This window comes from Magallana gigas, chromosome 8, assembly GCF_963853765.1.
Source record: "Magallana gigas chromosome 8, xbMagGiga1.1, whole genome shotgun sequence".
Taxonomy (NCBI): Eukaryota; Metazoa; Mollusca; class Bivalvia; order Ostreida; family Ostreidae; genus Magallana; species Magallana gigas.
The window spans coordinates 43209624-43224287 of record NC_088860.1 but is presented as its reverse complement, the minus strand read 5'-3'; the positions used below and the strand labels follow the sequence as shown (position 1 = coordinate 43224287).

Genomic DNA, 14664 nt, shown 5'->3' with positions numbered 1-14664 from the left:
AAGAAGATCTTAGATTAAATACATTTTCACTGTACGCTATATTGGCCCCGCCCTAGGGCCTAAACCCCTATCCCAGGGGTCATGAATTTCACAATTTTGGTGACGTCATGTACATCATAACCATTATTAAAATGTGGGAATAGAGAAAAAGATTTTTTTTCTAATATTCAATGCATATCTACAAAATTGAAATATTGGCTCCACCCAAAGGCCTGAACCCCTAATCTAGGGACCATGAATTTCACAATCTCACAATTTTGATATAGAGCTTCATGAACGTTATACCTAAGTTTTTAGTTTTATCCCCCCACAATTGTGAAAGTAGAGAAGAGGTTGTAAGTTTTTTTTTTTACCTTTTTTGCATATGTAGCCCCACCAATGGCGCATTGGGGGTTGTAGAGCCATGCATTTCAAAAATTTAAATTTCTCTTACCATAGAGATGCTTCGCACCCAAAAATAGTAACACTTGGCCTTGTAGTTTTCAAGAAGTTAAAAATGTACAATTGTTAACAGACGACAGACGACGCACGACAACAGACAAAGAGTCGAAGACCAATTGCTGGTTACCTGATGAACTCGGTACCTTAAAAATATTAGTAATGGTTTAGTTTGAAATTCACAATTACGTCATTTTATCACATTAGTATGGTTGATGATCAATGAGAAAAATGCAAATAGATCAATATGTATATAGAGTGACTAAATCTTACGTTTGCATATCAAATTTTTATACATATAATATTAATTTAAGATATTTTGACAAATCATTGTAATTAAAAATGCTACTTTTACATGTTCCATTAGTACCTCCAGGGGCATTTCAAATAACTTATATTATACATAATTTAAATACATGACATTATGATGCACGGAAACCACCCGAATTCTTTAGACTAACTAAAATTAATGAAATAGACTCTAATAAATTCTTCTGTGCAAGCTCTAGCAGATATTGATCCAATAAAAAAAATTATTACTCAAAATCACTATCGACACACCACCAAACTCTCCTTTAAAGCACTGAGTTACTATATAAAAATGGCAACAAACATCGACCATTTGATAACATCGTTTACAATTTAGTTACACACTTATAAAAATACTGGGCGATTTCCTCCACAATGACTAATGTTTCGGAACTGATTTAAGTAAATTTGCAAATAGCATGTTTCCTTTACTAATATTTGTCTTTTACATCTGACAACTGGAAAAAAATATAAAAACTCAAGCTTTATATTCGTTATTTAATTAAACAAGCACACGTGTACAAACATCATAATTACTTTTTATGAGCAAATCTATACTGTTACATCATTTATTTTATCTATTAGAAACTACAAAAAGAAGAGAAACTTTTAACTTTCCAATTCGTGCAGCATGTTGGGTCAGTATTAATATATGCCTGCAACTATCGGTTTATACGGAATATAACGAACAAAGCATGTTTTATGAATGTAATCTTCAACCAAAACTTCCTCAAATTGAGTGGCAAGCCTAATAGCCCTAGGATCTTCCAAATGATAGAGAAGTTCACGTGGATCCGTCAGATCTATGATTTTCATGTTTGAGAAGACGAGACCGACCTTAAGCAGCGCGATCCTCTTTGGATTTGTGCGGGATAAAAAAGCAAGTCTCTGTACAGCTGCTTCAGATTTACAACAGGATATGTATCTTGAAGCGACTCCATGCGATCCAAATGCCACGTGCTCCTGTACGCTCACTTTAGACCATATGTTCTTTGCCATCAATCCCATTTCCGGATTTTCATCATTTCGTAGTAGCCGATATACATAACCCTAGAATTTATACAACACGATTGCAATACAATAAAGAATATAAAAGTGATAATATAAATACTATAGTGGTACATCGGTAATAAATAAATATTTAAATTCCTAGTCATATGATTGAGTTATAATAATTAAGTGATTTTATAAAAACTCATATATAAGTAATAAGGGGGAAAATGTATAGAATTTTCTTTTTTACCAATCGTATTATCCCGTACTATTAAATCAAAAGTATAACATTCTTTTGAATCATAATTTTATTATAAACTGTTGTAAGGTATTATACCTGTACAAATGAAACGAAGAAAATTACTTCTACAAAGATTCACTTGTGATAAAGAACAGTATAAATAAACATTTTATATATATAATAACTCTAATAACTCGAAATTATCTTATCATATGTCCTATCGTCTATGAGTAAATCATATTTTATACAAATACCTTATTAGATCTTAACCTCAAATCAGATCTTAACTTCAAATCATATCTTACAATTACAATGTACAGTATTGTCTACCTTTTACGACAATTTACTTTGTTTTATTTTACTGCAGTACTACCCTTATGTATAGCGAAAACAATTTTGCACAGGACAACATTTATGTGATTTTTCTTCACTTTATACATTTAAAAGCTTTTGCAGCAAGAAGTTTGTAAATCATAATATGTTTTGTTCTTTCTGGGGAAATGACAACATCAGACTGAACAGTACCGACTAGATAATTGCTGCTCAAAGCAAATTTAGTAGTTTAAAATGAAATTGATTTTTATAGTTTATAATGAACAATTGTAATTATTTAGTTAAGATAGATAACTCGCGTAGGTTTTTGTAATCAGGTATCGGTAATGCTAAGAAAAAGTAAATATAAAGTGGAAGATTTGTGTAATATATATATATATTCGATGACTTACCATTTTAGACAGGTTTAAAATCTTTTCAGAATATCTGAAAATACAATGTATTTAGAAGATTAAGCATTCCTTTTTTAAACGTATTCCTAGTATTTATGTATGTACAGTGCAATCAATAATAGATCTTAAGTACCTTGATAACATAATATATCAAATTTGAGAATGAGATTTATTTTATTTACCTTATTCTCTAATTTTTAAAGAACTCTGTGCATTGAAACTTTAATCTCAAATATTCAAATATTCTGATACTTATTATTATTATTTTATTATATCGTGATAACCCTAATACACAAGTTCAGCTGTTTAACAGCAACACTTGTACAGTGTAATTAAGGAGGCTGAACTCGCAACAAGTTACCCATCAGATCTACCTTAAAATTCGAATTTGATTTTTAGCCGTGAATTTAAGCATTTAGTAAAAATCAAATTCAAATGTTTTAGGTTTAAAACTGAATATTTTCTTATTCTTCAAAGAGAGCTAGTCATTTCAAGTCGATTAATACAGTCTACAAATGATCATGACCGTTCCGCCTCAATAGACTAGTTATACTATATTGTTTTTATTTTTAAAATGCTACTTATATCAACATAGGAATTTACGATTTATTAATAAGTGTAAACATGTTAGTGTTCTTTATTATATCATACACGGGAATAATTAAGATTATATTTTTGAAATACAACCATTGGCTGCATGATTAACCAATCTAACGTCTCTTAGATACCGTTTACAGCTTATAAACTTACCTTCAAGCTAGTTCTGCCCTTGATGGTATTCTTAGCATCGACTCATATCTTATCCAAATTCGCTTTCGGTTTGCAAATAGGGAAGATTACGTAAGAATTTTGTTTATTGATTCCTTCAATCAACCGTTTGTTAGATTTAAATCAAAGTCATCGAAGTAGAGATAGCCGGACTCACTGTTTGTGTGTTGAAAACGTTTTGACGAAATGGAATCACATCAGACAAGATAGATACATTGAGTCATTAATAATGAATTGACAGTCTTTATAAGTTAATTGATACATATTCATATTGATATGATCGTAAATATATTAAATACATTAAATTATGATATTTAACACCCCAACCAAAATCAACAGTACATCTTCTTAAGGCAATTCTCATACTCAGCATCTAATTGGAACCATTTTAACAGAAGCTTGGACTTAAGGGAGTTGTTTCAAACAGCATTGTGACAAAGGCCTGTCTATTTCATTTCTGGCCACTCAGCCACGGTTCTTTGAAATCAACAAGATTTGTCTGGCTTTTGAGCTAAGACTACGCATTCTGTGTATATTTCACTTGAAACTAGCGTCATTTTGACTTGTTTTGACGCAAGAAAAAGATAGTCACATCCTACCGAAAGTCCAAGGTCTTGTTAAAATGGTTCTATAGAAAGATATATGCTATTTGTGTAAGCAGGGTATTCCGCCTCAGCAACTTTACATTGCAAACTCAAAGGAATTAGAATGTTACAAAGAGCAAGATTTAAATATCAGATATGAACTTACACGTACACTGACCATTCGACATGCAATACATTCTACGTTCTCTTTTAATTTGGAACTGCAATGTACATTTTTGTGTGAAGAACGATTTTAACTGCTGCTCAGTAAATATCCGGTAAACTGTGCACCGTAGATATCTTATGCCATGAGCCCGACTAAACGCTTACACTGGCATTGTTACATTTTCAGTAGGGTATACTTTCGATTTTAAATGTTAAAACATTTTTTTTCACAAAAGAATGTGCTGTTTCTTGTATTGTTTTCGGGTATTGTTAATATAAGTACATGTATATATATTTACTGAATTTATAATTGAGTTGATCTGTTTTCTAGACTGTGGTAAGCGTAATGCTGCTTGTTTTCGCCATTTCATCATCTTGGCATCTCTCTCCGCCTTCCTTGGCTTAGATGTTACTAGTTAATATAGTTGTGACCGAGTAAAAAATAAAGACAAGGTTCTGTGTTCAGAATGTTTTATATGTACAAAAAGGTGATAATACTAGCCAATGGGAACAACGGCCAATAGAAAAGTAAAGAAAGTGTTCACCAACTCAATCCACCTGCGCACAAGAACAAGCGTAACTTGATTAATAATTAGATATTTTAAATTTTAAATCTGTCCACATAGTAATAATCAGATTTATGACCAGATTTTACCTGTAGGTTTACTTAGTTTAATTTATTCCCCGCACAGTTTAGTCATTTGAAAAAAATATGCCATTGAGACTTTTTCAATTTAACATACAACCTAATGTTATTTTTAAAATGTTTAACGGTATAAAGATAACCTATTTGATTGTTTGCTTGTTTGATAGTGCTTTTATAGCCAAACATTACTTTAAATTACATTTCATGTGGTGGGCTTAGTATTCAGTCGTCGCTAAATTCCAAAATTTAACGACGATTTATCTATTTTAAAACGTATGTAGTTTTTGTATTAATAAACCTTTAAGTACAAATCATTTTAATTTATAATATTTCCTGTTTTTATATATATATATATATATATATATATATATATATATATATATATATATATATATATATATATATATATATATATATATTAAACAGTAGCAATCAAAGCCCCACCCCCAAAACACACACACACACACACACACACACACACACACACACACACACAGTATTTAACTTCTTACATTTTTATCGATTTAAAAATATACTGTCATTTTTTATACACTGAATTTCTTTCATTACTAATATCAACGTTTCCCTTTTCTTTTCTTGCTTTAGCATTATCAATCTATTATTCACGCGAAAAGCTGTTAGAAAATTTTCTTACTCGTGCTTCCATTCAATGCAAAGTCTGAATTAAGAAACTCGCAATCTTTTTTATCTTTGTAAGTTGATTTATTTAGCAAGATATTCTGTTTTTATATTATATTTATAGATGTTTACAAAAATCCATTCCATTTTACAAAACCAACTATATCCCGCGTGGTAGTTTCTTTTCTGTTTCTCTGAAATGCTAGTTTCGTTTTATGAATCAATTTACTTAAACACCTTTTTCAGTCATTAATTTACGTTGACATTAATCATTCCAAAGTAAAGTCGATATGTCTTATAGAACTTTTTAAGAATATATTGTAAACGTTTTATATTTAGCTCGTAAAATATTTGGCAGAATATAATTTTTCAACAAGTTAGTGTGAATTTGGGTTGGCGTTTCATTCTTATACATACATGAAAGGCATTTAGCGATGTACTTGACTAAGAGGGAGCCTCTTTCGCAAAAAAAAAAAAAAAAAAACGCTAAAAAGAATACACAGCTAAATGTAATACGTTTATATCATGTTGTACATCTCTCTCATAGAGGAAGCTTGTCTCAGTGTCACTTGGTATGGCTGCTATGACCATTGACGTCCAGATTATGGCCAGTCTAATCTCTTATTTGTCATGAGCTGTCCAACCTTGTCCTGTAGACACATTGTGTAAGTTTAGCATGTACATTTACATTACATGTAAAAAAAAAAAGAGACTTTGAAGAATAAGTTTTATTGAAAAAATATTTATAGCTGATTAAATTCATGTCCAAAATTAAAACATATCATTCATTTAATTTTACATCCTTTGAATCAAGCACCTGACCCTTAAAGCAAAAATGTTTTAACATGACACAATAGATATAGGATATGTATATTTAACATTCATTAAGAAAGATTTCTTATTTTCTGTTACTAACCTCTTGAAAATTAAGATATAAAAAGAATTAAATACATGTTGGATACAATTTACTGATAAAAATAAATTGAATAATAATAGTGATGATGATAATATGGTATGATAATGATAATAAATAATGTCAAATATACAAGTACGATGTTCTGTTATGAATCATTGAAAATAAAAATGAAACAAAGATAAAAATATATAAGTTAAATTATAATTGATTATTATGAAAAATAGGAATAAAAACATATTTAAGACAAATACATATTTTTGCAAATGTAATAGTTTGAGTAATAAATATATATAAGTTATATAATAATTGATTATTGTGATAAAAAAGGTATATATAAGTCAAATACACTTGATGCATATTTTTACAACTGTAATATTTTTTTTCAGCGTACATTCTAAATAAGAATCATACATTAACATAAATTATATGCATTTTATGTAAAACAAAAATATTGAAGAAATTACACAGAATTACAATTTCATCAATAAAACTGTAAACATTTATATTTATGGTCCTCTTATTCAATTGTATACTACTCTGAAAATAATGCTAACATCCATGTACATGTATATATAATGTAGAAACACAATCAGCCTAACACACAATTTCCAATACACGATTCGAACAAAACATTTCCTGTCTGTCTATCACAATGATGCGTGTCACCGACGAACGGCCATTGTTAAAAAACGTATAAATCATTGAACTAAACCAAACAGAATCCATCAAATCAGTGTAGTTTATATGAAAGTTATACATTCAGTATTGATCTTTCCTTCGACCAAGACTTCGTCAAACTTCCTTGCAAAGTTTATGCCCTGTTGGGTAAACACATGCTGAGACAGCTCATTATAATTTGTCAAATCTATGATACGCTTTATTTCTGGATCGTTCTCACTTATCTTTAGCCTAACAATTCTCTTTGGAAATGTATATGAATTAGAAGCGAATTTGTGTATTCCTTCTAGGGTCTTACTGCAGGATATGTATCTTGAGCCAGGGCCATACGATCCGTTTGAAACATGGGAATTTACATTTACATCAGAGTTTGGGTTCTTTGCAGTTAAGCCTTTAGCAGGATCCTCATCAGCTCTCAATAATCTGTATAAAATCTTTAAAAAAACAACAAAATAGCATATTACTGATATGTTTATATTTATAATTATCTCAGAATCTTTTCATTTATTATGCATAATTCTTGAGTAAAAGAATGCAAATTATCATTTTTGTCAAAGGAAAAAATATAAATATTGTATACTATCATAAAACGTTCAACAATCTGCATGAAACAATGAAAGGTTAGATAAAAAGGGTAACAATTGTATTAAAACCTGTTTATCTGAATTTCAATTAACAATAATCCTTTATCGACGAACGAAAATGGCGAACATATTTGTTCAAAACTCTCAAAGCTTCACCAGCAAAATGTATACTTATCATCTCTTTTTGAAAGAAACAGGTGTAATAGTTACCATTTTTAATGCTTCAGACAATTTAGTATTGTGAGTATCAACGTATTTCTGAAATAAAACAAAAATATACGCTTATACATCAAATCGATCAGTCATATTTTTAGCTAAACTGTAATTTGCATTAGTTGTTAAATAATTTTCAATAAGTAACAAAAACGTGTATTTTGATCTTATCGTGAACTTCATTCAGTGAAATCATGTTTCATAATCATATATATCATAATAATATTTATGCCCATGCATTGATCTGTACAGTTACCAATAAAGCTTATTCCATTAATAGACTTAAATCTTTCGTTCCATCTATGAACTGCAGCTTGTTAATTTTTTACCTTAAAAAACAACTAAATGGTCATTGACGAAATAATGTCATTTATTAATGACGAATCAAAAACTTGTACAAATAAACCACATCACAAACAGGGAGATCCCTGACAAAGTCAATACTTAAACTTATTAAAATGACTTATGTAACAGGTACTGTGGGATCTCCCTTATTAGTTAAAAAACACCTGAACAAATATTGAGATCACCCGGTAAAATATAACCAAAAATAGTAAACAACAATGGCAGGGTGATCTCCCTTAATATAAACATGTAAAACATTAAGGTGGCATATACAAAGTTCCGCCATAAATCCAATACCCATTGGATTCCCGCCACCCAAAGGAAATAGATGGAACTGGAGACTTTAATAACTATATTATACATTGTTTTAGTAAAACTTAGAACAATGTGTAACAGTATGGCCTACTGAGATGTAATTACACATGTATAATAATTGACATTTTTGATATGACAGAATATATATGAAATATGATTAACTGATTTTGACGGATGGCCAGCAACAAACCCTATTAATACAAACACTAAAATACAATACTAAAAAACAAAACTATGTTTTCTAAGGACAGGGTGGTAGCAGACATTTTATCTGAACTACATGCCAAAAAAAGGGGGGGGGGGTACACTAACATATCTAATCTAGAACAATGAAAGCAGTGGGGAAAGGTAAATGCCATGATCTAATTCCAAGATGACAGACATAGTAGCAGACCTGATCTGAACTACTATCAATGTAAATTGTATATATCATAATTATGGTAGCAGACTTGATCTGAACTCCAAACAATCCTACCACTTTGAAGAGGTAGTAATAAAAATCACTCACAGGCAAACAACAGAGCAGATCTATAGCAGACATCATTTGAACTAGTTATATAACGTTATCTTGCTGATAACAACTTATACCCAGGAATGATATAGATTAATTTTCTTAGTCAAGTGCAACATTAAATGAACCCAACCGAATGTATCGTTTAACAGCATCAGACTTCCATCTACCCATATTCTGAATCGCATTTTCCGAGAAACCAACCTTAGATGCATGAGTTGCAGCACCAATTCTGAAGCTGTGACCCTTATAATGTTTTGGATCCAAACCAATATTTTTGATCACTTCATTTAACTTTTTTTGCCACAAAGGAATAAGGCACCGGACAACCATCTAAAAACTGGAGAAGGGGGCCACCAGAATGGCGATAATGTTTTAAATAGTAAAACAATGCATGTACTGGATATGACTTAGTGTTTTTTGATGCTTCTTATATAATAATCATTGGCTGTCCATAACTGACTGTTTTAAAATGTTTCAACACCACTTGCTCCTGCTTAAGCTTTCCATGAGCTGTCTCAAAATGGACATCCGATCTCTGAATGACCTTATCTGACTGAGTCTTTGATTTTATAACCAATTCCCCTAACCTGAAAAAACCATGAAATGCCATCAAAAATAATGCCTTAAGTAACAATGAATGTGCCCTAGTTGAAACAGATTGATCTAGTGAATTCACAAGTTTTTTTCAAAATTTCACCTGTAATTGGAAGACGGGTATCTACCGATGGACCTAATTTGTAACAACCTCTTAGCAGCTTTTGTACTAGGAAACACTGAGCGGGATCTGGCAATTTAAACATCTTATGAATATATGTTAAAGCCGAAATGTGGGATGCTATTGAGCTTGGTGAATAACCAATTTCGAATAAATGACCTATAAAATTACATATTGTAATGTAATGTACAGGTAAGGATATGGAGCCTACCCATTCAAGGAAAATATGCCATGAATGTAGATATGCTTTCCTTGTTGCAGGGGCTAAGGAAGCCTGTAGAATTCTTTTTGCAGAGTTTGTCAAATGTAAAGACGATCCACTGGGATTTTTGTTTGTTGTCTGTGTAAATGAGGTGTTTCTTGAAAAGCTTCCTGAAATTTAAAACGGGATAATCTGTCAGCTGTTACATTCAACTTCCCAGGTATATGCTTTGCGCGGAAATGAATATTAAAACGTAAGGACACTAAAACAAGACGACGTAACAATTTCATGAGAGCTTTATCTCGACACGATTTTTTATTGAGAACCTCAACGACAGCCATATTGTCTGATAAGAATAATACCTTTTTATTTTGAAAATGGCATGACCATAATTCCAATGTAAGGACAATTGGAAACAATTCTTTAATACAAATTTGATAATCCTCTAATTCCAATGGCCATTCCCTTGCAAACCAATCAGACCCTAAAACAGCTGAAAATCCCATTGAGCCAGAAGCATCTGTGTATAAACTCAGATGGTCTGATGACACCCAAACTCTATCCAGAAAAACTGACTTGCCATTGAAATGGTCAGTAAAAGTAGCCCAAGTTTCTAAATCAGCCCTTGAGTCTTTATTTAATCTTATGTAGAATTTTGGGTTAGACAAACCACATGTTAGGTTGATCAAACGACGAAGAAATGTTCGACCTGGGACAACCACAGAACAAGCAAAATTCAAAAGGCCTATGATTGACTGCATTTCTTTTAAAGTGACCTTTTTACACCTTTTGAACAAGTTAAGTTTGTCCTTTATTTTTTGGATCTTATCTACTGGAAGCCGACACTCCATTTTCACTGAATCAACTTCTATACCATAAATGACAATGTTGGTCGTAGGTGCCTGAGTTTTTTCCATTTTTATTGGCACCCCAATTTTTTTACATAGAAATAAAAAACTAGCAAGATCGTTTCTACAGGTTATTGAATTTGGGGGTCCCACAAAGAAAAAATCATCTAAAATATGGGACATACCCGAGGCATTGAAGACATTTTCCATGACCCATTGGAGAGCAGAACTAAATGATTCAAAGATTTGACAGCTACTACTCGCTCCCATAGGAAGACATTTGTCATAATAGTATTGACCTTCCCAAGTAAACCCTAGCAGGTAGTAATCAGCTGGATGAATAGGTATGATCCGGAAAGCATCTTCAATGTCAGTCTTTGCCATTAAACATTCACGCCCAAACTTTTGAACTAAATCAACCACCTGATCTATGGAATCGTACTGAACAGCTGAATTTTCTCTTGGTATATTGGAATTTACTGATTGATTTTTAGGGAATGAAAGATCATGAATTACCCTAAATTTTCCTGTACTGCCTTTTGGCACTAAACCTAATGGGGATACCACAAATTGTTCAAAAGGTTTGTTTGAAAATGGACCTGCAATTCTTCCTTTGTTTAACCCTGTTTGTATATAGTCTTCTATAATGTCTGGGTGATCTAATGTGGATTTATGGTTTTGAGGTACACATGATGAAGGAACAGAAGTACAACCTAATCTAAAACCATGAGTAAAGCCATTTATCAAGTACGAAGCCTGATCACTGTCATAATCAACTAAAAATTCACCTAAACTTTTTGGGTTGACTGGGGAAGGTAGTTGGCTGGGTGATTGTTGAGGACTTGGTGACAGTGTTGGTATTTGTTGGTTTTTGTTTACGAAATCTACAATTGGCTCTTGCATGTGATCCTGAGCATGATTGACACCTGTGGGCAAATGAGCAGGGGTTATGAGTGCATTGTTCCCCATTGTTAAAGGCATAACAGAATCTAATAGGCTTATTGCCTGTGTTTGCTCGAAAGGGCTGCTGAAATTGATAATTGCTAGAAGCAGCCTTGATTCTTAATTCTTCAACCGGTTTTTGCCACGGTAATTCAACAGTCTCTTTCAACATCCGAAAATTCTCATCATAGATTCTCAAGGCCTTATTTCCTAACATTTTGTTCATTTCTCTAATAAAATAGCAGTACTTTAGGAGATGGGGAGCCTGTTCTGGATATTTTTCAATAAAAATTCCCATAAAAATCAAAAAAGCATCAGTCCATTGCTGAATTGACATTGGCAATTTGGGCTTTGATTACCCTTGCTGTACAATAAGGGACCCAGAAGATATGTTTAACGAAATAGGATCCTCTCGACGCTGCAACAGCAAACCTAAATCAATAAATTGATTTGCCCAGATCTTAGCTTTTAATCGATGAGGTGTTGCAGCCCCAAGAGGAATCCCATCAGATAAATCAATAACATTTTTAAGATTGGCAGCTGGCTCACCTTGACCGTCTTGTTGTAATAACGCACTAACTAAGTCTGCAATATTTTGCTGAGGCTGGTTGTCACTAACTGTTGATGTTGTTGTTTGCTGACTTGCCATTGGATGAGCGTGGGCGTCGATATCACCCTGGTTTGATCCGCCATTTTGACTGGTTACATACCCCAGGCGCCGATGGTAAAAACTTACACAGTACACCGATTTTAACACTTAATTTAACTAAATAACAAAGTTCCAAAGCAAATCCTCTCGCGTCCAATACTTCTCAAACTATCGGAAAGTACATGGCCGTGAATTTAAACTTTACAAAGCGATCAATATCTTAGATTACGAAAACACGTCCTTCTCACACTTGAGTTTAAAACAAAAGTTATATACACGTGATCGAAATGCTCTCATTTCATTGGCTAATGACAAGGTACAAGCACAGGCATTCATAAATAGGTACATGATGGACAAATTAGCTAAAAATAACCAATAAAAACCGGAACTTAAATTAGAATTTCTAAAAATAGAATTAACGATACAATGATGACATAAAACATATTATTTGGCAATAATATTCAATTCGATTGATATGTGTGTAAGAAAGATTTTCAAATGTTCGTGCATAATCTTTAGATATCGTTTAGTACTTCACATTAAATATCAATCAGACACTACTTTAAATTCTATTTCATAACAGTAAATCGTCATATTTCTGGTATATATACAGTATATTCACGAAGATTATGCACAATTTGTTTTTGATACCATGATTGGTGCATTATTTTGAATGGTAATTTCTGTGAATTTTCGTAAAATTGATCGTATCTCTCTATAAAAAAAAAGATATTGCAACCTGAACGTTTTTACCTCAATTTGGGGAAATTATCCAACCGCTGTTTTTTTTGGTTTTCTAACAATATTCATCTTTTGGAACAGATATAATTATTTGTCGATAAAGGAACACTTTTAACAAGTTTATATTTACAAAGTTAAGTTTCAATTTCATTTCTTTTTCTTCTTAACGAGCTGTTTCATTTTGGTTTTGTTTTGTTTTGATTCTAATTTTTTGTTTGTTTGTTTTGTTTTTTAAATATGTTTAAAAACAACATCGATTATGTACTTATATAAAACTACATGGTATGCACGCAAACAAATAATGTTAATAAATCCTTTATATCTAATTAGTATAACAATAAATCAAAAAGTATGTTATCTAGTGGATCTAGTTGTCAATATTTACGATACAGTTGAATTTTGTTCTATTGTAATAAAAAAAAAATTTCTGCTAAAATACAAATAAAACGTAATTTAAAAAAGATCTAGAAGTTATTTTTTTTTATCTACGCGTATATTAATACATGTTTAATCCATAATTTACATGCATAAAAAGCACTTCTTACCTTTCTGTCTTCTTAATGGTACAGTGGACGAATGCTAGAAAATAGCTTTCGATTTGGTTTAAAAGAATATTATATCTAAAAATAAACCAAACGTTATTTTATGACGTAGTATTTATTTTTAGATATTTCCTAGAATATAAAGATGCCACTACAGTATTAAAATCTACAATATAATTATTCTTACAAAAATTGTGCATTTTTATAAATACAGGTTATAAAATTAAAATGATTATCTGGGAAATACCTCTTGACGTCATTTAAAACAGCACTTTATTCACAATTTAATAGCAAACACACAGGTGCATCCAGCAAGGCATGCTACTTTCTTTACCTTGAAGTTATACATGAACCCCAGGCCTTTTCAACCCCTCCCTCCCATCGGAAACAACATGTAACTATCAAAATATTAAATGCCCTTGCATTTTTACAAAACTAGGATAGTCAGAAATCTTGCACATTAATTTTCATCTCATAAGATGTCAACCCATGTTGCGGTCAGAAACGACCCATATTCAAAGGGAAATTTGGGAATTTTTTTTTTGCCTCAGCTTGGTTAAATAAACCTTGAGTGAAATACTGTTTAGACACATTGATTCATACTCCAATACTCAAATAAATTGACCAATCGATCGATATTTAATACACATGTACTGTTTGCACAGATTTTTTAAAATTTGTTTTGGGTTTTGTTTTCTTTTTTGTTTGTTTTGTTTTGTTTTTTGTTTGTTTTTTTTTTGAGGGGGGGGGGGTGGCGGTGGGTGGCGGGGGTCATTGTTTTTGGGGGGTTTTCTTTACAAAAGTACTAATGTCATCTCATGGATATTAAATAAAATACTATACTATACTTCGCCCAAATCATTGATTTTGTCTATTTTTGACGATTTTTAATGAAAATAAACGTATTTGTCAATAAAGTACGGTAGAAATTGATAAAAAGGGGGGAAATCTT

At 31.7% G+C, this 14664-nt stretch overlaps 1 protein-coding gene and 1 long non-coding RNA gene across 3 annotated transcripts; both read right to left on the bottom strand.

The window, feature by feature from the left end:
- Positions 1-1562: 1562 nt before the first annotated feature.
- Positions 1563-3525, bottom strand: LOC105330221 (uncharacterized). The gene is made up of 2 exons (XR_010708310.1): positions 3457-3525; positions 1563-1797 (listed from the first exon to the last, which is right to left on the bottom strand). It is a non-coding gene; the product is annotated as an uncharacterized lncRNA (long non-coding RNA).
- A 2695-nt stretch (positions 3526-6220) lies between these two features.
- LOC105330279 (uncharacterized) lies at positions 6221-13175 on the bottom strand. 2 transcript variants are annotated; one of them, XM_066068416.1, is made up of 4 exons: positions 12330-13175; positions 10000-10160; positions 7897-7944; positions 6221-7536 (listed from the first exon to the last, which is right to left on the bottom strand). In XM_066068416.1, the coding sequence occupies exons 1-4, from the start codon at positions 12427-12429 to the stop codon at positions 7165-7167; spliced, it is 681 nt and encodes a 226-aa protein (XP_065924488.1). In that variant the 5' UTR covers positions 12430-13175; the 3' UTR covers positions 6221-7164. The 2 variants fall into 2 exon arrangements, 1 of the variants encoding a protein (XP_065924488.1); XR_010708309.1 differs by lacking the exons at positions 6221-7536; positions 7897-7944 and adding an exon at positions 8252-9660 and having other exon boundaries at positions 9771-10160; positions 12330-13173.
- Between the last annotated feature and the right edge of the window lie 1489 nt (positions 13176-14664).